Source organism: Zootoca vivipara, chromosome 7, assembly GCF_963506605.1.
Source record: "Zootoca vivipara chromosome 7, rZooViv1.1, whole genome shotgun sequence".
Taxonomy (NCBI): Eukaryota; Metazoa; Chordata; class Lepidosauria; order Squamata; family Lacertidae; genus Zootoca; species Zootoca vivipara.
In genome coordinates, this window is record NC_083282.1 from 22,881,303 (window position 1) to 22,903,371 (window position 22,069).

Here is a 22,069-nt window from a genome sequence, read left to right on the forward strand (position 1 = left end):
GGGAGCTTTACTGATCAAGGCTAGAGACAGATTACGGCTTTCTTTTGCATCTTGAAGTCAGTATGATAGCCAGTCCTGGAAAACAGGGTTCTGCAGTTTTGGAGGGTTTCTGAAATGCCTGCAAAACCTATTTGACCAGAGATGGCAGTGGGACAAAGGAAAGGTGGGTGTGAACCAGGGGTAGCAAAAATGCTGTGCTCCTGATCTTATGGACTACAACTCCTATTATCCTTGGTAATGCTGGTTGAAGCTGATGGAGATTGTAGCCCAAAACATCTAAAGGGCACCATGCTTGCTTCTCCTGGTATGCATCATCCTTCCCCATCACTGTAATCTCCATATGTTTTGGGACTACAACTCCCATCAAGCATTGCCAATAAAAAGGGATGGTGGGAGTTGCTGTCTAAAACAGCTGAAGAGCACCAGATTGGGATAGGCTGATATACACCAAGGGAATCAATGGCTTCATCATACTTCTACCAATTCTCTTAAAAAAAAAAAACAACTAAGGTTTTTCTCCTCCTCAAAGGGTCATAAATGTGATAAGGCTAAACTAGAACTAGAAATCCAGGTCTATGATGCACTACCTGAAATTGAATTTATATGCTGACTAAATTTGTAAGCATCTCATCAAGTCGAAGCCCACACCACACACCAAGTTTTTCCCCATGCTGTTGACAGATATTCTTGGTGGCAGTTTAAGAAGAAAGAGATAATAGGGTTGGAACTATTCCTCATGGCAACTGCTTGCTACAAGGAGTAGCTCCAGTCCCTGCATGTAGACTATTTATTTTCATTGCCGTTCTAGTTTTTGCAAGGCTCTCTGTCTGTATATGTGTACACATGTGTCTGTCCATAATACACACTGGGATCCTTTGTGAAGGTTAAACTTCAAATCCTTTGCAGAATATGACACATTAGTCATTTTGCTTAACGTACATTTCCATAAGAAAAAATAGTAGCAAACATTACATTTTTTCTTGAGAGAAAAACGCTGAAGCTCATCATCTGCTTGTGAATGTGCTCCTTTATGAATGGCAAGCTAACAAAAACAACTCTGCCTAACATAGAGAATAAACAATGATTTTAAAAGGCTGCATCTTTAATACCATTTTTCCTTCTTTCTCCCTGCAGTCGGGAATCAATGTGGTTTTTGCAGCACTCCTTTTATTTCTGTTCCCCAAATTGCAGTGAATTCTCTCTTCTGTAGTAAGATAAGTTGCTATATTAGCATATAATACCAATGAACCAAGAAAGAATTCAATTTCTCTTGTCTTTCTCACAGCATCTGTCTTCAAATACCAATAAACACTCAGCTGCTTTTGGGCGTGTATTCCCCAAGGGCTGCATTTAATACTGACCCAAACCTTATGTGGCCGTCATACTGGCCAAGATTCAATGGTTTCTCCTGCAGCAAACTCAAAAGCACAGATGTTTGTCCTTAAAAAAACTAGGTGCATATCCCTGGAAGCCCTGATAGCACCATGGCTTCCTGCCAAATGTTTTCAAATGTACTATTATTAATATATAATTTATTATTCAGTGATTACCTATGTGTCAAGGTGATTTACAAACATACCACGAAAAGCTAAAAATGTTTTTTTGAGGCAATAGTAAAGATAGTGTTAAGAACAATACAAAATGAATAAGCAGAGATTTTTACACGTAGCTGAAAAAACTTGTCAAAATAAGAATGTCTTCATTGATTTCTGGGAAGTACAAATAGTGAGTGCCTTTTGTTACTGTATTTATGTGGTGCTGTTCACACATTATGCTGAACCAGCAGGAAAAAACAACACTTGCCACATAAAGTGTGGACTTGACTCTCAGCACAGGGAAGGCATTTTTGAAGGAGTGCCCTATATAGTCCCCACTCCAGGCCTCCTTGTGGCCTGTTCCAAGGCCCTGTTCCCATGGCAACCATCCAGGCCTATGACTGGGCTGCAGGAAAACTTGGTGACAATGCATCCCGGTCAGGAAGAAGTAAGTGGAGAGCTATGGCTGGTAGAGCCCAAAAACACAGCCTGGCCCTGCTGTGGAGGCTGCATCACATATGGAGGTAGGCCTGTGGTGTTGCTATGACAATGGGGCCTTGGAAGTGGGCTGTGAGGAGGCCTGGCAGGGAGATATTTGGGGAAGGAGTGTTGGAATTCAGTCCTGCAGGGCATACTTTCTTAACAAGCACCTTTCCTGTGAGGAAGGCATTTGCAAAGAAGCACCCTGCACAGAATTGAACCCTCCTGCTCTTGGTCGGGGGTGAGGGAGGCGCACTTCTTCCAACTATATGTTTAATTAGCACCTTAGTTAAGCATTAGCGCCGCCCCTGAATTGATTTGGGGCTGGATCTGAAGCAGATGGTCTCCAGGAGGGGCCTTGAGTTGGGTAGGGCTGGGCATTGCTTTCTGAAAAATCAGGCAAGGGCCTTTTAACTAACCAGCTTGCTCTTCTAGGGGTAGCCAAGCCAACCATGTTACAGGTCTTGTCAGAAGGCTCTGGCTGACAGAAAGTTTCGGTTCTGTTTCATTCCTGGATGAGCCAACATCTTCCCATAGCTACGGTATTTTAGTAGAAGGGAACTTCAGGTAGCAGGGCTCACTTGGAGCTATCCAAGGTCCTGTTTTTTCTTAAGCAAACTTTTGACCATACTTTCCCAGCCTGGCCTGCTTTGCCTTTCTACACCAGCCTTCCTCAACCTTAAGTCCCTATATGTTATTAAACTACAACACCCATAATCCCTGACAACTGCCTATGCTGGCGAGGAATGATGGGAGTTGTAGTCCAATAACATAGGAACCCAAGTTTGAGAAAGGCTAAACTACACCTTACCAGATGAACCTGACATGGCCTACTGTGACTCAACCTTGCTTATCTCAACTGGGCATTATCTTTTTTGACTTGACTTCACCACACACTACCTACTTTCCTTGTGAGGCTCAGTAGCACACACAACGGGATAATCACAACCACAACAAAAATATTATTCTTAATTAAACTGGCTTTTTACTTTCACACAAAATACCCTCAACCTTTACACGTCATACTGAGAACACCCTAAAAGGTGCATTTTCCAAACTTATAAATCCTGTAAGATTAAGGCCTCCAACCATATCTAAATACTACTACTACTACTACTACTAATAATAATAATAATAATAATAATAATATCATCAGTCTCATACCTATTGGTGATGCCAGTGAACAGTATCAAAATGTTCCATTATTCTTAATCGTCTTTATAGAATAGACCAGGGGTCCCCAAACTAAGGTCCGGGGGCCGGATGCAGCCCAATCGCCTTCTAAATCCAGCCCGCGGACGGTCCAGGAATTAGCATGTTTTCACATGAATAGAATGAGTTCTTTTATTTAAAATGTACCTCTGGGTTATTTGCCTGGTGTTTTTACATGAGTAGAAGTGTCCTTTTATTTAAAATGCATCTCTGGGTTATTTGTGGGGCATAGGAATTCATTCATTATTATTTTCAAAATATAGTCTGGCCCCCCACAAGGTCTGAGGGACAGTGGACCGGCCCCCTGCTGAAAAAATCTGCTGACCCCTGGAATAGACTCATCTTATTGAAAACAAACTCTGCAGGAATTTAACAAAACAGGTTGGCATCTTTAAACACTACTTCTTTTAGTTACTGCAACCCAAGACAGACATTGACAAACTAGAAAGGATACCAACGAGAATTGCAAAGATGCTGAAGAACAATAGTTATGCAACTGTGTATAGTTGAAATCACACAAGTGAAATGTGTGTAAGACGCAATCACACAGTAGTTGTTCTTTAACCTCTTTTGTCTTGTGTGTTGATTTTACTGTACATTGCTTAAGATACATCCGTTAGAAGCAGTATATAAACAAATCAATAGCCAGCCATAGACTGAACATGTCTATGATTGATTGATTGATTGATTGATTGATTGGCAGCAATTTAAAATATGGAAAACTGGGGAAGTGGGTATGGCAGGGGAACAAAACTTCGAAGGATTATGCAATGGATTCCCCTGAAATATATTGTGGGCTCCTCTTATTGTTTTAAATTGGTTATTAGTTTTACACCATGAATTTATATACTCCCAAGTCACCTTGGGAGGGGTTTTATGTAAAAGGCAACCTACAAGCAAATAAATCTGTGACTGCATTCAGTCAAAATTGATACTGTATTCATTTCACAGACTGTACTAACTCCTGCAGTACCATCTTCTTGTTAAATCCTGCCCTCCAGTATTGTTGCCATTTTAAATCTTGGTCTTTCTTGAACTTGATTCTGATTGCGTTTCGTGTGCTGGCAGGGAGAAAAATAGAAACGAGAGCTTGTGTATCTGTCAAGAGAAAACATTTACAGAATGTTCAGGGGAAACCACACTATGCTTTTAGTAATGGAATTCAAATTCAAGCCCCCTGGTAAACAGAGGCTTCATAAACTCAGCAAGGATTGCCTAAACTTTGTTTAAAGTTATGTTGTTGTTGTTGTTTGAAATGTGGGGGAAATCACTGCTGATGTTTTAATTTTATGAGTTATTTCAGGGGTGGGGAACTTTCAGTCTGAGGAACAAAGTCTAAGCCTCTCTTTCAGCCCCTTGGGATTCTCCCCAGGCCTAACTCTTCACCAGCACTGCTCCATGTCTTTTCCCTGGGTGGAATTTGGAGTCGCTCACAGGAAAGACTGCCACTTATTTTCCTCCCCTTTCTCTTTCCCACTTCTTGTACCTGCAAGGGCAATTTTTTATTTATTCTTAATGCTTTTTCCTTCCCCCACCCCTCTTTGTTTGTCAATCTGAGTGAACGATTTTTTTTATTTTAAAAAATCAAAGCAACACTTGCAACTCAGAATGACACTGTAAGTAATTGAGTGCAGAACATGAAAAGGGAAAGGGAAGGATTGATCCATTCACCGGGAAGAGGGGGGGCTGATGCAAATCATCCGCTGACCACAGAGCAGCAGTTTGAGGTCATTTATTTCTCCCCTTATTGAATTGTCCCCCAATTGGGAAAATCCAAATTCAGTGGAGAAAATGTATGAAATTGCAGCTCTCCGCAATGGGTGCCATGCCAGTGATGCTCATTTAATGAGAACACAAGCAAACTTTGAATCCACAGCATACTCCGGTGTGAACAAACCCTTGGTCTCCAGGCCCTTCTCCCTTTTAGGCCCCCTCTTCTAGACACACTCTTGCTTGTCCACATCCATCCTAAATTACAGTGCATGGAAATGATGCAACGTTCTTTAGAGGTGGAATAATGATGTAAATTGACTGTTTTTGCTTTGCAGCAATTCTCTTTTCCACAGTCTGACAATCGTTTCCCAACTTAGTATGCCATTGTTAGCGCCATACTTACAAACACTCTATTTGTATGGCCTCTAGAACTCCTGGATGAGTTCCTGCTTTTGAACCTCCGAACCCTTGAACTCTAGGTGATCCCAAGAGAAGTCTTGCTACCCCCAAAAAATAATAATCAACCTGACTGACTCTGGATACCTAGCTTTGCATTCTCTTTTCCCTCACTCTTGCTAACAGCAGAGTATGTGCCATGAAGACTAGCTGAGATTGAAGTCTCTCCTTTTTACTTTATTTTTCAGTTTACCCTAATGCTACTGATCCCTACACAGTCAAAGCATAAGGAAGTCTCACTCGCTCGCTTGCCAGCTTTCCTGCTCCCACTACACCTCCGCCTTTCCCCTCCCTGCAGCTATCCACTGTACAGTACAGCCTCTGTGGCTGACAGCCATATCACTTCTCATCCCCACCCCTCTTTCCCTTCTCTGGAACAGCCTTCACAGTCAATTAATATACAACCACTTTGTTCTTCTCTCCCAATAAAACTCACTTCTTGGGAAAGCTCTGATCTCGTCTCTGTTGCTCCCCACCACTGTACAAGGGCACTCTGCTTCTCAGATTTTGACCCAAAGTTAATGCACCCTGTGATCCTGTGTATTTAATTAAATGTGTTTAAGTTTATGGATGGACATGAACACATCCTCTGGCAACAGAGCCAGCATTGCAGAATAGAACCAGGGACATTTCCCCTAGCACATTTGATCTAATCCCCCCCAGTCCTTTATATTCTAGAAGAGGTTAGTCTCAGAACACACAGAAGCAAACTGTGCATGCAATATACCTTTAAAGCACATTCAAAGCACATTATTTCCCTCAAAGTATTCTGGATACTGTAGTATACCCTTCATATAGATACAATTCCAGACCCTCCAAGTGTCCCTATTTTCCAGGGATGTCCCTGATTTAGAGAAGCTGCCGTGGTTTCTGATTTGATCCTGGAATGCCCTGCTTTTTCTTAAGATGTCCCTGTTTTCATTGGAGAAATGTTGGAGGGTTATGGAGTTATTTGACTCCCAAGCTGTCTGAAGGCAATCCTGTATAGGGAAGTTATTTTTAACGTTTAATGTTTCATTATGTTTTTATATATGTTGGAAGCTGCCCAGAGTGGCCGGGGCAACCTAGTAAGATGTGTGGGGTATAAATAGTTAAATTATCATTACAGAATGGGACGTCCCTATTTTCATCAGAGAAATGTTGGAGGGTATGTAATTCCAAGTACAGTGGTACCTCGGTTTACAAACGTAATCCGTTCTGGAAGTCCATTCTTAAACCAAAACCATTCTTAAAACGAGGTGCGCTTTCCCTAATGAGGCCTCCCACTGCCGGTGCCCTTCCACTATTCGGATTCCGTTCTTAGACCAAGGTAAAGTTCTCAAACCAAGACACTATTTCCAGTTTTGCGGAACCAAATGGTTCTTAAACCGGATTGTTCTTAAACCGAGGTACCACTGTACCTCTTAACAAACTACAGCCCCCAGAATTCTTTGAGGGAAATACTGTGCTTTGAATGTGCCTTAGGGCTTACCCAGCCTTAGTCTGCAGGGATGCACAATGACGCATATACCAAACAAGCATACTAACAACACCATGACTATAATGCAGAAGTTCCAGCAGTGTTTCCTTAATTTTACTTCTCCACAATAGCACACTTCTATACAAAGTTACTTGGAAGTAAACCTCACTAAATTCAGTGGGTATAAAGTAAACATCCTAACTGGGAACAAGCTCCATTCAATATGCCTAGGGTAAAAGGTAAAGGTAAAGGACCCTTAGATGGTTAAGTCAAGTCAAAGGGGACTATGGGGTTGTGGCGCTCATCTCGCTTTCAAGGAGCCGGCGTTTGTCCACAGACAGCTTTCCAGGTCATGTGGGCAACATGACTAAACCACTTCCGGTGCAATGGAACACCATGATGGAGACCAGAGCACACAGAAACACCGTTTACCTTTCCACTGCATTGGTACCTAGTTATCTACTTGCCCTGGTGTACTTTCAAACTGGTATGTGGGCAGGAGCTGGGACAGAGCAGCGGGAGCTCACCCCATCACGGGGATTCGAACCACTGACATTCCGACCAGCAAGCCCAAGAGGCTCAGTGGTTTAGACCACAATGCCACCTGTGTCCTACTTTACCTTACCTTTACCTCAATATGCCTAGCATGACAGGTACAGCCTAGAGAAGATGATTGTACCAAGAACCAAGGAGAATTCTTCAGTGGACCTACAGAAATCATCTGCTCAGAGAAGTCCACAATATGCTGCCCTGGAGTAGCTAGGCAGCCATTATCTTTTTCTAACTGTTCACATTCTTCCACCACATGCAACAAAATGTTATGGGCCACTCCTGTTGGCCAGAGGCAAAGAGAGGAAACAAAGGGAGAAACATGCTAAGCATGTTGCTGAAATTGCTTGGAAAATTATATGCACAAACATACATTCATGGGGTTTTTTATTTTTAAAAAACCACACTAAATAAAATTCAAAATTCTTAAATAATAAAAAACAAGGCACACACACACAAAAACCAATTCTATATAATTGGGTCAAACGGTCCGATTTTGCAAATATCAGAGAGGAGGGAATATTTTATTATAGCAGCCTCTTATGATGATAAATGCACAATAAATGATCATCTCCCTCCAGCCCATGGCATGCTAATAAAGAAATTCATTCTTTCACCCTAGACATATTAAATCTTTTTTTGTAAAGTTAGACAAAACAATTGGTTGTCATAATTATGTAATAACATGGTAATTTGTGGTAAACTCCACTAGAGGTCAGGAACAATCATCTTCACCGTTACACATGCTGGAAGACAACGAATCCTGCTGAGAAAACGGCTTGTGGAAATCATAACTAGAAAAATGCATTTGAAACTTTGGTATTACAGGTTTATAGTACAGCTGGTCACTATTTAAAGCAGCAACAAAAGAAGAAAATCCAAAATAGCTGACTGGGTTTCATTATGGAGCGGTTTGAGTTCTGGACTAGGCGTGAGAGTTATTGCCTGACAATGGGTAACTATTTCTCAAATAGTTGGTGTGAGGGTAAAACAAAGATGAGCAAAGAGATCAAGCATTTACACTACCTAGGAGTGTACACGTTGTATAATTTTTGGGTTGTATCCAATAATTCTACTTAGAGCAGACCCAGAAAAATTTATGAGCATAACAAACTTTGAAGCAGGTGACCAAGTGAATATCATTTGCCTGGCTTTGATAAGTTTGTGACACACAACATTGCAAGATTTGTGACTGCTGCTCAAAAACTGAGAAGGTACATTAAGGGTCATATGGTGGACTGTAAAGATCTGATCAGCAATGAATTTGAGAAAATTATTCATCTCGGCTTGTTTTTTTTCTAATATACATATGTACTAATTGAGTTATACTGCCTTGTAATGGTGTCTCTCTATATATTTTGTATAGCTTGTATAGTATGTATATATTTCCTTTTTAGTGGTGGTGGAAATGACCAAGATGGTAGTAACCAACAAATAAATTCAGTGCGGTAAGAGACAAAGAAACTTGAGTAATTTAATTTCAAAGGTTCTACTCTGGCAGAACTTAGTTGATGCTAACCTTATATAAATGCTGCATCCTTACTCCTTTTAGTGTCGTTTGTTGAACATATAAGGTATTTGCCGATTGTGTGTGCCTGTCAGGCTTCAGGGAAACTTATCCCTTCCATGGTGAGATGCCAAGAAGCAGATAAACAAGAAGAGTTCTTACCAAATAGTTTATTCAATATTCATGGAGGAGAGACAAAGGAATGCAGTCTCTCTTAGATAATGGCATTGCTTCAAGTAAAGTCTCACCCCCTTGGTCTCTCCTATTCTACATCATCCCTGCGGTGGCTTATCTGTGCTTTCTGCCTCTGAGCTTTCTGTTCTCCTGCTTTCAATGCCCGCCGGGTTCTGGGAGAGGGGGGTTCTGGAATGCTTTCCAAAGACACTGAGTCTGTCAGTTGTCCTTTCCCTGGTCCTTCTTCTTCCTGCTGTTCCTCTCCCAATATTCCCCAGCTTCTCCCCTCTGCAGCCTCTGAACTATGACCTTCTGCAAACCACTGTTCTAAATCTATACTGTCCTCCTCTTCTCGGAAAGGTGCAGGAAGGGGGGGGGGTGTTTCCACCATTCCTCCTCAGTCCAGCCCCCGGCAGTGCCAGAATGAAGAACTAGTAGTTACTGGGTAGAACCATTTCCTTTCATAGGTTGAAAAGCAAATAAAGGGTCAAGATACATATTTCGAGAACTAAGCAAACTAAACAGCTCAGGTAGCTATAAAAATAAAAGGGCACAAGCTCACTGGCATGGTGAGGAGGTGAGGAGAACCCTCCTCCTAGTGATAATTAAGGAGGGCATATCCTGGTACCAGGAACTAGAACTAGAGTCCTGTGCATATGATGACACGCCCCTGACATGTCAAATTCCACCAGCAATATAGTATATGACCTATCTGCCATATTTCCAATGCTTGCTTCCAGGAATGTATTGCCCATGTTTTACGCATCCCCCCAAAAATTCAGCTTTTGTCAAAAGGAGATGGGTTTAGTTCAAGGAAATAAAGTGCTTGTATAATTCAGGTTTAATTGTTTGTTTGTTTGTTGAAAAAAGGAACTTTTACTTTAAATACTCTATTTAGTTTAATTATTATTTTGTTTTTGTTTTTTTTAAAAAAAATCTCTCGTATTATTTTATTTCTGAAAAAACTTCCATGTTCAATATATGGTTCCATCTGCAGAACTGGCACTATAACAATTTCCATATAATGTTCATTTCTGCAGTTGCGACAAATCAATCTTTTGGTGTGGCAGCACCTATTTTCTGGAACTGACTTTACTGTACTGTGTTCGACACCTGTTAAAAGCTTCTGTGTTTAGGCAAGCCTCCCCAGATACATTTTTACAAATTTTATATTTGTTTTTTAAAAACACTTGGTTTTATATTTTGATGCTTTTCTTATATCTTTTAGCTTCTTAAAGTCTGTTGATTGTATCAGCAATTTCTTAAGAAGATTTTCTATTATGTTATGTAAAATGCTTGGAGGGCTTTTTTCTTAAAAAAGAAGAAGATGTTATATACATATTGTTAAATAAAATAAAAGAGGGAGGGAGGGAGTGGGCGAGCATCGGGCAACCTTGCAAGGCACAAGCAGTGCTTTTTTTCTGGGGGGACACAGGGGTACGCATACCCTTAAATATTTTGTGAATCTAAGTTTGGCCTCATTGAGGGACAGTATTTCAACATGAGTAGGGAAATGAGAGTACCCCTAAACCTTTTTTTAAAGAAAAAAAGCACTGTCCAGGAGTAAAATTCACTGTACGGTAGCGGCTGGGGAGCTAATATATCGCCAGCTCAGAAATTCTGAAACCGTTGTAACAATCTGAACTTCAAACCTATTTCAAACAATACAGTATACTGTTATATCGCCCAGCAATAGCAGTCACTTCAGAAAAAGGGTGTACCAAACATGCAAAGGGAATTCCGGACTGATTTCAAAACTAGCAAAAATTCTGAAGCAGGCATTAGACTGGAGCTAGAAGCTATGGCAGATGTGTGCTGGGGGCTGCTGCTGAAAACAGAAACCCAATCCCTTCCTTTTCTGTAACACCTAGTGATACTCAAGGTTTAACACCCTTGCACTGTTACATTTCCTTATCCACAAATGGTCACCAATTAAGCAGATCAGCAGCAAGGCAACTTTGCAGCATAAGGGCATCCCATCACATTGCTTTTGCGAGGGGAGGAGATATGGGGCTGCTGGTTTCAATCAAGAGCCATGTAACTGTAATATCTAGCCTTAATCTACAGATTTCCTGTTTTACACATGCAACCACACACTTAAAATCTCTGTTTTAGCTGCTCTGAGGTTAAATTTACACACTTTTAAAAAAAAACACGCTGTGAGAATGCTTTTTTAAAAAACGTTTCAAAAGATATATTGAATTTGGCACAGCTCACTTTTGCCATCTAATGGCACAGTTGTATACTGCACTTTACAACACATTCAAAACGTTTTATTTGCAGCTGTATAGCTGAGTCCTCATCAGTTTCACCAAAATTCACAAAGACTTTCGAGGCAGGCTGAGCACAATGTAAGGATGAACAACACTAATTTGTCCTGCGTCTTTATTTATTCCGGGAAGGATCGGGGTATCGCCACACCACCAGTTCCTGCCAAGGAAAAAGATAAGAAGTACAAGAGACAGGGCAGGCCAAGAAAGTGGGTATAAGTAAATGTAGAAGGAGGAAGAGCTGAATTTCACATGTTTTGAACTGAATAGCCAATTCTTGTGACTGCAGGATTAGTTTTTCATTAAATAAAAATAAAAATCTCAGGTTCCGGATCAATATAGTAATCACTGTATTATTGTGACTCTACAGATACGACTTCAGGGTTGCAAGTAGGACAGCTAAGCTTGTTTTCTCCTCTCCTTCCTTTTCCTCTAAACAAAAGCTGTAAGCTTCTGCACAGCCAAGCTGTTTAAATCCGACTGACTTCAACAGGATTTAAGCAGCCTAAAGGCTGGACTAGGCATCTGGTGGGAGATGAGAGAATACGAATTTGGGTGTCCACCTAATACCCTGAAAAGTGGCAAAGGCAGGTATGATTTAGAAGGGTGAAGGGGCAAGCTGGCACCTTCATTATACAACATTAGGAGCCAGATGGAAACGTTGCTCTTCAACCAGGCCAATAATAATAATAATAATAATAATAATAATAATAATAATAATTGTACCCTGTCCATCTGGCTTGGTTGCCCCAGCCTCTCTGGGCAGCTCCCAGCATAATAAAACATTAAAAACCAGCCTCTACCGTGCTGCCTTCAGATGTCTTTTAAAGGTTGTATAGTTACTTATTTCCTTGACATCTGATGGGAGGGCGTTCCACAGGGTGGGCGCCACCACCGAGAAGGCCCTCTGCCTTCTTCCCTGTAACCTCAATTCTCACAGGAAGGGAACTGCCAGAAGGCCCTTAGAGCTGGACCTCAGTGTATGGGCCGATTAACATCTTCTACCCCCTTTAAATGTACTTTTTATTTGGGGGGGGGTGTTTACTGGTTTGTGTTTTTTGTTCTTGCTTTTATCATGTATTTTGTCATTTTTATATAATTTGTTTATGTTGTGATACACAAATTTAATTAAAAAATTAAAAATCAGCATAGGAAAGGTGTGTACTGCTTGACTCTACTAAGGATATGAGGTTCATGCTTGCTGTGGTTGAGAGAGAAATTGTTGGGGTATAAAAGGGAGGAACACCATAGCTCAGTGGTGTACCTGCTGAAGGCCCCAAATTCAGTCCCCGATATGTCGCCAGGTAGGGCTTGTAAAGACTCATGCCAGGTACCCTGAAAGCTGCTCCCAGTCAATGTAAATAAACCTGAGATAGATGGTCTGACTCAGTATAAGGCAGCTTCCTATATTCTTCTCACCTTCCACTTTCCCCCTTCAAATTGCGTCCAACCTCTACTGGTTTTCAGATGGCCAGCAGAGACTAGGAATGGGGGATAATTTTGGTTTGGTACCTATTTTAATGCAATCCTACATAATTTGCACTTCCTGAAATAATACACAAACCAAAATGCAGTGATTCTTCAGAATGTGCCCCCCTCCAAATCTTGCAATGCAGTTCTCCAGCCAGATAATTGTATAAAAAGACATATATTAGGGGGAAATGTGCACTGAACTGCATATCATAGTGGAAATAGCATACAAAAATGAATTATGGTTAGAGAGCTTGCTTGCAAAAATGCGTATAGTAGACAAAACTGCGTGCAAAATAATTCACACTAAATGCTGCGGAATTTTCACGAGGGCTTTTTTTATTTTAAGGCAATCTGATGTAGAAATGTGGAGAACCAAATTAAAGACTGGGTAAATGCAAAAATGAGAGAAACCAAAGCTGTCAGATTTGCCTTAACCACGAGGATGTCCCAAATGCTCAACCAAGATTTACATCCTCCTAGCACCTTATAAGATAAACCTTCACTGCAAGGCAAGTGATAAATCTCCCTGAAACTGACCCAGCCTAATTATATTTGTTTATTACACAGATTACCAGAAGACAACAATGAGCTGAACTTTTCACATGCATCGCAAAGCCCACATCAAGGTAAGAAAACAAACACTACTAATGAATAATGAAAGTCGCTTCGCTTTGTATCTCAAAAAAGTACCTGTATGCCAGGGGCTCAGATGCTTCATTATCAATTTAGTTTTTCATTTAATGAAGTATTTATGAAATGCACACAACTCAGATTTTAGATTTCTGACCACGCAAGCAGTATTACCATAAGAGAAACAGTAAATGACAATGACTGTGTTTGCATGTAATGCTCAACCGAAGTTGAGCATTAAGAGGACAAGCAGCAATGTGGATTCCTGTACTTCCCTCTTCCCCCTTTCGCTTCTAAGGTCCATTAACCAAGGTTGCTCACTATATAAAAACAAACACAAAACTGTGGTTAATGTTAGTTATGCTTTAGCACAGTGGTGCTGCTAGGAAGGGATTTGGGGACCAAATTCTGCGACCTCCGGAGCTTCCACGCTCAGAGACAGGTGACCAAAGTTTCCCAGCTCTAATTTCTTCTTCTGGATTGAGCCAAGGTCAGGTGTCCAACCTTTCTGCCAACCTCCCAAGCAAAACCACTGCTGTTTTTAAAACACCAGAAGGGGGATGCATTTTAAAATCCAAGTGACACTTTTATTGATAACTTGACAAGAGATAACTTGGATGGTCAGCTGCTGTTTTGATAACGGAAAACTGAAAACAAAGCTTTCAGGCTCCTTGCAGGCATGCAGGACAAGGGGAAGGGTGAACACATGAGCTTATGCTTAAAAGGCTAAACTGTGGTTTAGCATTACGTGCCAACCAGGCCTGTAGCCATAAGGAAACTAACCCTCAAAGGATAACCTCAAATGTCTTCCATTCCTTTCCCCATCCAAAGCTTTATGTGGGTACAAAGATATTCATTGAACAAAGTTGAGATAGTTGTAGGGCAGGATTGAGATTCACATTTTAGGCAGCAGTACTATTTGGGTATTTTCTGAAGAACACAGGAAGAGCCGCCCCCGCTGGATCGGGTCAAAGGCTCATCTAGTCTAGCATAGTGTTGTCACAATGACCAACTGGATGCTAATGGGAAGCTCGCAAGCAAGACCTGACATGGAGACAACCTGTAACTGCAACATAGGAAGTTGACTTATACCAAGTCAGATGACTGCGCCATCTTGCTCAGTATCGTCCACACTTACTGGCAGTGACTCTCTGGGGTTTCAGACAGGGTTGTTTTCCAACCAGACCTGGAGATCAGACCTGGTTCTTCTACATGCAAATTAGATGCTGTGCCCTTCCATAGAGTTAGGGGGGGAATCTTTTAATTATCACTTGTTACCTGAAAAAATACAAGAGTTTTTCAACTTCAGCTTGGCTTAACTGAAAACAGGTATGAGTTTGGGCAGAGGGAAAACCAATTACATCAAGCAAGTAAAATGCCTATATCTATCATCTATCTATCTATCATCTATCTATCTATCTATCTATCTATCTACCTACCTACCTACCTATCATATCTCTATCTATCTATCATCTATCTATCTCTATTTATCTATCATATCTATCTATCTCTATCTATCTATCTATATCTATCTATCTATCTATCTCTCTCTATCATCTATCTATATCTATCTATCTATCTATCTATCATCTATCTATCTATCTATCTATCTATCTATCTATCTATCTATCTATCTATCTTTAATGTACAGCTCAACTTCCAAGCAGTTCCCATGATGGCATTTCCTCCAAATGTTTTCTACGGGACCACCTCCTCCTTGTTTGCATTGATATTCAGCCAGCAGCTATTCATCACCCAGCCTCAGAGCAAGCCGTTGGGAAGCAGAGAGGTGGGGGGGGGGAGGGAGCTGAAAGACTGTGCCATCTGGAACCGAGGGAGAAAGCAGTGTCACCATCATACCGCTGAAACTGCAGCCTCCTGCAGTGCCCCCACACTTATGTGAGATGAGGGGAAGGATGCAGAAGGACTTCATGCACAACTGGAATTGGAGGGCAGGAGATCAATTGCTCAGCAGTGTTAGCCAATTAGTGTCACGCCTTCTGCTCTTGTCCAAAATCACAGCCGCGGCCATATTTCATAGTCAGAGAAGCAGTTAATAGGTCAAGGAGCATCAAAGAATGTGAGCAACAAGCAGAACTGGTAGGGAAGGGGGAAACAATGTGTGTGTCCTTCTGTCCTGTTCCCTTTCACTGTGTTATTAAAACAGAGGCAAATTAGAAGTAGGAATCTCAGGTGTCAACCTGGACCTTCTTTCTGCTCCTTACAATGCTCTAACAGGAAGAGGGTCTGCAGCTGTGGCTCCTTCCTTCTGGTGCCCTAAATTTAGGGATGGGGGACCAGAGAGAGATTTTTACGCAGAGTAGGAGCAATGTTTATTTATATTTATATTTTGTGTGTGACAGCGAGAGAGAGAGAGTGAGGTGGGAACAGGAGTAGCTGCAGTTGCGTCTCCTTTCTGCATAGTTCCCCCTTTCACATGAGCAATCCATGTAGGGGGCTAATTTGGGATCTGACATGGTTTGTTTGGCTTGCTACTTGTGGTTTGTTTGGGAGAAACACACCACAAGCTCTGGTTCACACATAATTCATAGCTGGCCTCTGTTTTGTTGAGTGCTGAAGGAAGGACGAGGAAAAAAGCCAAGTCCATAATATCTTAAGCCATCGTTTTATATTAAGTTCCATGCAGACTTAGCCACTGGGTGTTGGGGGTCTTAACAACATAACATGATTATCCCTAGCCATAGTTAAGGGTTAAGACTGTATTTGGCTTTTGGGTTTCTGTTGAAAAAGAAGGATGAGACAAGTAGTGTTTACTGAAACAGATTTACAAGTTGATGCCAATTCCAACATCCCTAACAGAACAAATTGTATCACATTGGAAAGTAGCAAAAAGAGAGGGGATAAAACTCTTCATAAATGATGATATCCAATTTGATCCCCCCCCCATAGTGAATTTATTTTGCTAATGTGTCCAACTGTGCAAAATAAATGGATTCAGAGTGTTCTACACATGAGAGAAGGCAAGGAGGCAATTTCCTAAACTTCCACAACATTCCCATCTTTCCTGGGAGATTCTTGTTTAAATAACAACAACAGTATAAAATAAATAGCCACGAAGTTTCCCGAACAGCCAATATAAAAGCTGTTGGTAAAAGGCTGCATATCCAGCAGGAGAGAAAGTCCCAAGTTGTCATAGCAGCATCAACCCACACTAAACAGTGGCGAAAAAAAGGGAGCCTGTTGTTAATAAAACAATATGCTAAGATATTTAAAAGCTAGAAGATACCCTGGAGATAATTAACATGGGCATAACGGTGTGAGACATAACTCTGGCTGCTCCTCTCAGTTAAGAGTGCAAAATACACAGAACTGAACGTGAGTAAAATTGAGTATTTGTGTACTTTTCTCTCCCACCCATCCACCAAGGAGGTCAGGGCTGCTTTCCTAAGTTTTCATCATTTCATCTCCTCACAACCACCATGAGAAATGCTAGGGTGGCAGATGGTGGCCCAAAATCTGTGTCCCTCCAAATGCTGTTTGCTATGCAGGTGGAGAAAACCTGGAGGACTATACGTTCTCCATCTGTGTCCTACAAGTTTCAGGTTTCTGAACCTGAACTACCAAGTCCATGTCCAAAACGCTACTCATTACAGGGCTACCAAGCACTCTGTTCTCCATTGTTCAATCCCAGCCTCCAGCAGCCTAAAAGGCCATGCTTAAACTGCTATTGTTTAGGAGATCAGAGGCACCATATTCCCAACCCACATATGCAAGGCCACCTCATAAGATCACTGTTGGATCCTAACACAGCGTGCAATGTTTCTTCACTCAACAGTTATTTAACTTATGGAATTAGCCAATGTAAGATGTAGTGCTGGTCACTAGCCTAAATGGTTTTTCCTGGTTTAGATGATCAAGTGGATGAAGCAACCTTCCCCGTATGAGGAAAGGTTACAACAGATGCCTTAATGATTATCCGTATCTTAAAACCTAGGTGCCCACTTAGCTAGGGGTCAGTCCCATTGAACTCAGTGAGTAGCCATGCATTGGATTGTGGGAGGTGGGTTATTGGCCTGTTTTTGTTTTTATAATGTATTTATGTATTATGTATTTTGTTTTCGATTTTTATGTTGTGAACTACGCTGTGATCTTCAGATGAAGGGTGGCATTCAAATGTAACAATTAATAATAATGATAACGGGTTTCAAATTAATTTGACTCTAGGCTGGTCTTCAGGTTCCATAGTCCTGCTCCCAACCCCTGGTGGATGTTTCTGGTGGGCTGGTGAAGTAGTCATGGATGATACCCAAGTTATTTACCTCCTCCCTATTCACGTATGCCAACTGGCATACCCAGCAGCAGCTAGTGGGGCACTGCTAATTACCTGGATGCCCCAGGGCCCAGAGGGAATCAATGTGGTGAAGAAGCTGCTGCAGCTTCTGCAGTGCCAGGGCAGCACAGGAGCCCATCGGACACTCCTAATGCAGCACCTGCATTGCACCAACCAGCCTAGTGCCTCTCCCCTCTCAGTTAATGGCGACAGCTGAGAAGCCAGGTGAGCCACGCCACCCCCACCCTCCTCTGCCAGCCACTACCGGGCCACCTGTCCACCTGTTGCACCATGTCCACCATGTTCCAAACCATATTTACCCAAATATGTAGTCTGGTGATCTATGAATCCAGCTCCCATGTCTTGGGGACTACTGCATGCTTGGCAGGAAGTAAAAAAAACCAGGAAGTTCGTCAAGTCCATACTTTGTGACTACCTTTAGACTCGTGAACTATAAATTGTGCAGGCTGTTTGACCAAGGCTTTGGATGCTAACAAGGACAGCGGGTGGCGCTGTGGGTTAAACCACAGAGCCTAGGGCTTGCCGGTCAGAAGGTCGGCGGTTCAAAATCCCTGCAACGGGGTAAGCTCCCGTTGCTCGGTCCCAGCTCCTGACAACCTAGCAGTTCGAAAGCACCTCAAAGTGCAAGTAGATAATAGGTACCGCTACAGCGGGAAGGTAAACGGCATTTCCATGAGCTGCTCTGGTTCACCAGAAGTGGCTTAGTCATGCCGGCTCCCTCGGCCAATAATGCGAGATGAGCGCCGCAACCCCAGAGTCGGTCACGAATGGACCTAATAGTCAGGGGTCCCTTTACCTTTACCTTAGATGCTAACAGATTTATTTTTTCTAAGTCACTTGTATGCACTTTGATCATTATATAATTTATACACCACTGAGTTTGCAATAGGGATTACAGAAGACATACCAATGGGATCCAACAGAAAAGCAGACTTAGTTTTACTTAAAATTATTTTACATAAAAAAATCTTTATATCGTGAACTACCCTGTGAACTTCTGATGAAGGGCAGTATGCAAATATAATTAATAATAAACCTCAACGGGGGGGGGGAAGCAGGGGCGAGATGATTGATCTCAGCTGGGAAGGGAATTCACAGAATTGGACTCACCACACATGACTCCTGGTGGATATGAGCCATGTGTATTTCTAATAATGACATAAATATGAAGCTTTACTGGCACAGATATTGCAGCACAAGTGCTCAAGTGCATGCCAGTAACTTGTTGAAAGCAGAAACTATTTTAAGTAGTTTTTCTATATGTTTTCAGTCTTAAAAACAACAACAACAACAACAACAACAACAACAACAACAACAACAACAACAACAACAACAACAGAGATTATGGAGAATAACCAAAGAGTATTTCTCTTCCCTATGCTTTTGGTATTTCTCTCCCTCCCATCTTAATTCTCAATATTCCTAGTTGGCATACATCCAAGAATTTGTGAAAAGACATTGGGCCACAAAAGAATGTGTGGCACAGCCTGCTTTGTGTGAGATCTGACTCATTTCTTATTTGTACTTGATCTCAGGAAAAGGAAAATGTTTCCACCGTAGAATTATTCCTGAAATAATCAGCAGAGAAAGCTGTTGAGTGTAAGGGAAACAATTTGACAAGATAAATGCGGTTGCAGCAGCACAGGTAATCTTGTATAAAGGGCATTTTGAGAGCTAGACTATTTAGTTTTTGTTATGTTGTTACTTGTTACACTTGATTTTAACTCATTTTAATGAGGCATTTGATATTGCTTCGGTTTCACTCCCTACCCAGGATTGTGTCAGCATGCCTGGAATTTTTCTCCTTGCCTGCTTTCCATCAGTTATTTCCTAATTGATTCAAATGTACAACTCTCAACCTACAAACCTAAATAAAGTACATATGAGAGTCTCTGACATGTGATCGTGCTCTTCTGGCTGCTGAAAAAGACCCACAGATGTCAACATCAGTGTTGTCAAATTGCCCTCCCAAGGCCTATTTTTCACTCATGTGGAAGACTTAGATTGTGGCTGGGACTCCACATAAAACCAGGCCAGCAGAAACTAGGGAAAGCGGCATGAAATTAGCTTTTTTTTCCTCCCCCCCAACTCCAGTGCCAGCATTAATGGGGAAGCTGGAGGAAAATTCCATTTGATAGGTTAAAACATGCCCTTGCTTAATCTGGGGACAAACGCAATCTGACAGTGGATGCATTCTTGGGTGTTTTGGTTAATTATTTTAGTCCATCTGAAGAACAAATGAACCTAGGTGGAATGCTAAGTACGTCCAAAACTGTAAGAGTCTTGCATTTGCCTGGATCCATCCCAGACCCGCCCCACCCTCTGAAACACTTCATTTTAAATAATAATAATAATATATATTTATGATTTTCAGTAATATAGCTTTCAATCGTTTTACAGTCGTTTTAACTTTGAAACACTTCTTAGAGCCATTGCTGGTGGGTCCCAGTTTGTCTGCAGGCATGCTCTAGATGAGGGGTAGTCACTATTGTGTCCACCAGGTATCATGGACTACAACTCCCATCGGCCCAGCCAGCTCGGCCAGTGGTCAGGAATTATGGGAATTGTGTTCCAAAACATATATAGAGGGCATGAAAGAGGCTATCCCTCATCTAGACAATCTGGGACCACGAGGGTCATTTACTCCAACCCTCTGCAATCTTTTTGCTCAACACAGGCTTAAACCCACAACGCTGAGATTAAGAGTCTCATGCTCTACCAACTGAGCTATCCCAGCTTCTTGTGCCCATCCCTGGCCTAAATGGGTTGAACTCTACCCTCCTCAAGGGCTGCAATGGCACACTCTAATGTGCTGATCCAGGAGGGGTGAGGCAGGTCCCCATGATCTGTTCTCCCCCCGCTCAAAAAAAATCTCTTGTTTAAAACACCTGTACAGAAAACAGAGGCATTTCATACTTTGAAGGGATGCAAAACTGACCAGTGGCATAGTGTTGTTTGCTGTCTCCTGGGGCAAGTGGGTGCATGTGACAGAAGGGCAGCAGCCCAGCCCTCACTGCTCATCCCCATAAGAGCAAAATAGGGCTGCACTGAGCCAGCTGGCCACCTAAGCAATGGGCAGCCCAGCCGGCCAAGCCAGAGAGGAGCACTGGTCCAGGCTGTGCTGGGGGGCCCTGCGTGAGGGCATGGTGTTCATGCTCCCCTGGCATCTCCCACACTGCACCCTTGAAACTAACCCATGAGGCATGTTTGTTAAGGCAGAGCAAGTTTAAATAAACTAGGAAGAACAAGATACAGTAGTTGCTCAGGAAGCAGCCGAGGCATCACAGAACGAGGCTGTCTACTTTACTTACGGCCAAATATGTCGCTGCATATACACTCAGAGCTGCCTCTTTGGAAGGAAATGTTTTTCTGGCTTTCATGATAAGATCTGGGTTTCCAGAGCAAGCCTCTGCACCACTGATGAACTGCGTAAATTGCTGGCATCCAAGAGCAGTGTAGTTGGGTTTGCAAAGTGCAATAAAATGTGGCGCAAGATTCCCAGTCACCACTTGTCCGGCATTTACAAAGATGTCCGTTGCAAAAAGTCCAAATGCATAAATGCCTAGAGGAAAGGAAGAGGAAAAGGAAGAGTTTATAATCTGGAAGGCTGAACAAACAGCAACAGCAATTTCTCCATGAAAGTACCATCCAGAATGCAGGAGCAATAACAATGCTAATATATAGTTTGGGTATTTAGGGTGGTTTGGAAGTCATCCTCTGAGCATGCGCACACTACGTTGTCATCAGCATACTGAAGCTCTATGACGGAAGTTATGGTAACTTTACTCTTTGCTTTCAGCCTGCTCAGATTGAAAAGCTTTCCATCTGTTCGATATATGATTTCTACTCCGGTGGGGAGTTTCCCTTCGACAAAGTGTAGGATCATGCAATGAAAATAATGAATAGAGTTGGGGCAATAACACAACCCTGTTTAACACCTGATCCCACTGTGAATGGTTCACTTTGAGAGCCATTGTTATCTGCGATTGTTGCTGTCATATTATCATGGAGGAGCCGAATGATGTTTACAAATTTATCTGGGCAGCCAATTTTCAGAAGGACAGTCCACAGGGCATTACGATTTACAGTGTCGAAAGCCTTAGTCAGGTCAATAAACACTGACAACTGGGAAGCACTGGCCTGCGAGTGCTCCAGTTGGAGAACAGCCTTTACCAAAGGTGTCATGGGCTTAACTCTAACTCAGGATGCAAGGGAGAAACGTGCTAAGAGGAAAGCATGCTTGACAAATCCACACCGTGATCAACTCCCACCCAGAAACCAATGTCCCCACTGTGGAAG

General features: G+C 42.0%; 1 protein-coding gene across 2 annotated transcripts in view; it reads right to left on the minus strand.

Annotated features, from left to right (window-relative positions):
• PLPPR5 (phospholipid phosphatase related 5) overlaps positions 1–22,069 on the minus strand; it is a 77,755-nt gene that overhangs the window by 12,205 nt on the left and 43,481 nt on the right. For both annotated transcript variants that reach the window (XM_035123303.2, XM_035123301.2), the window contains exon 3: positions 21,082–21,332. In XM_035123303.2, the coding sequence (XP_034979194.1) occupies positions 21,082–21,332 (251 nt within the window). The remainder of the gene's footprint in view (positions 1–21,081; positions 21,333–22,069) is intronic.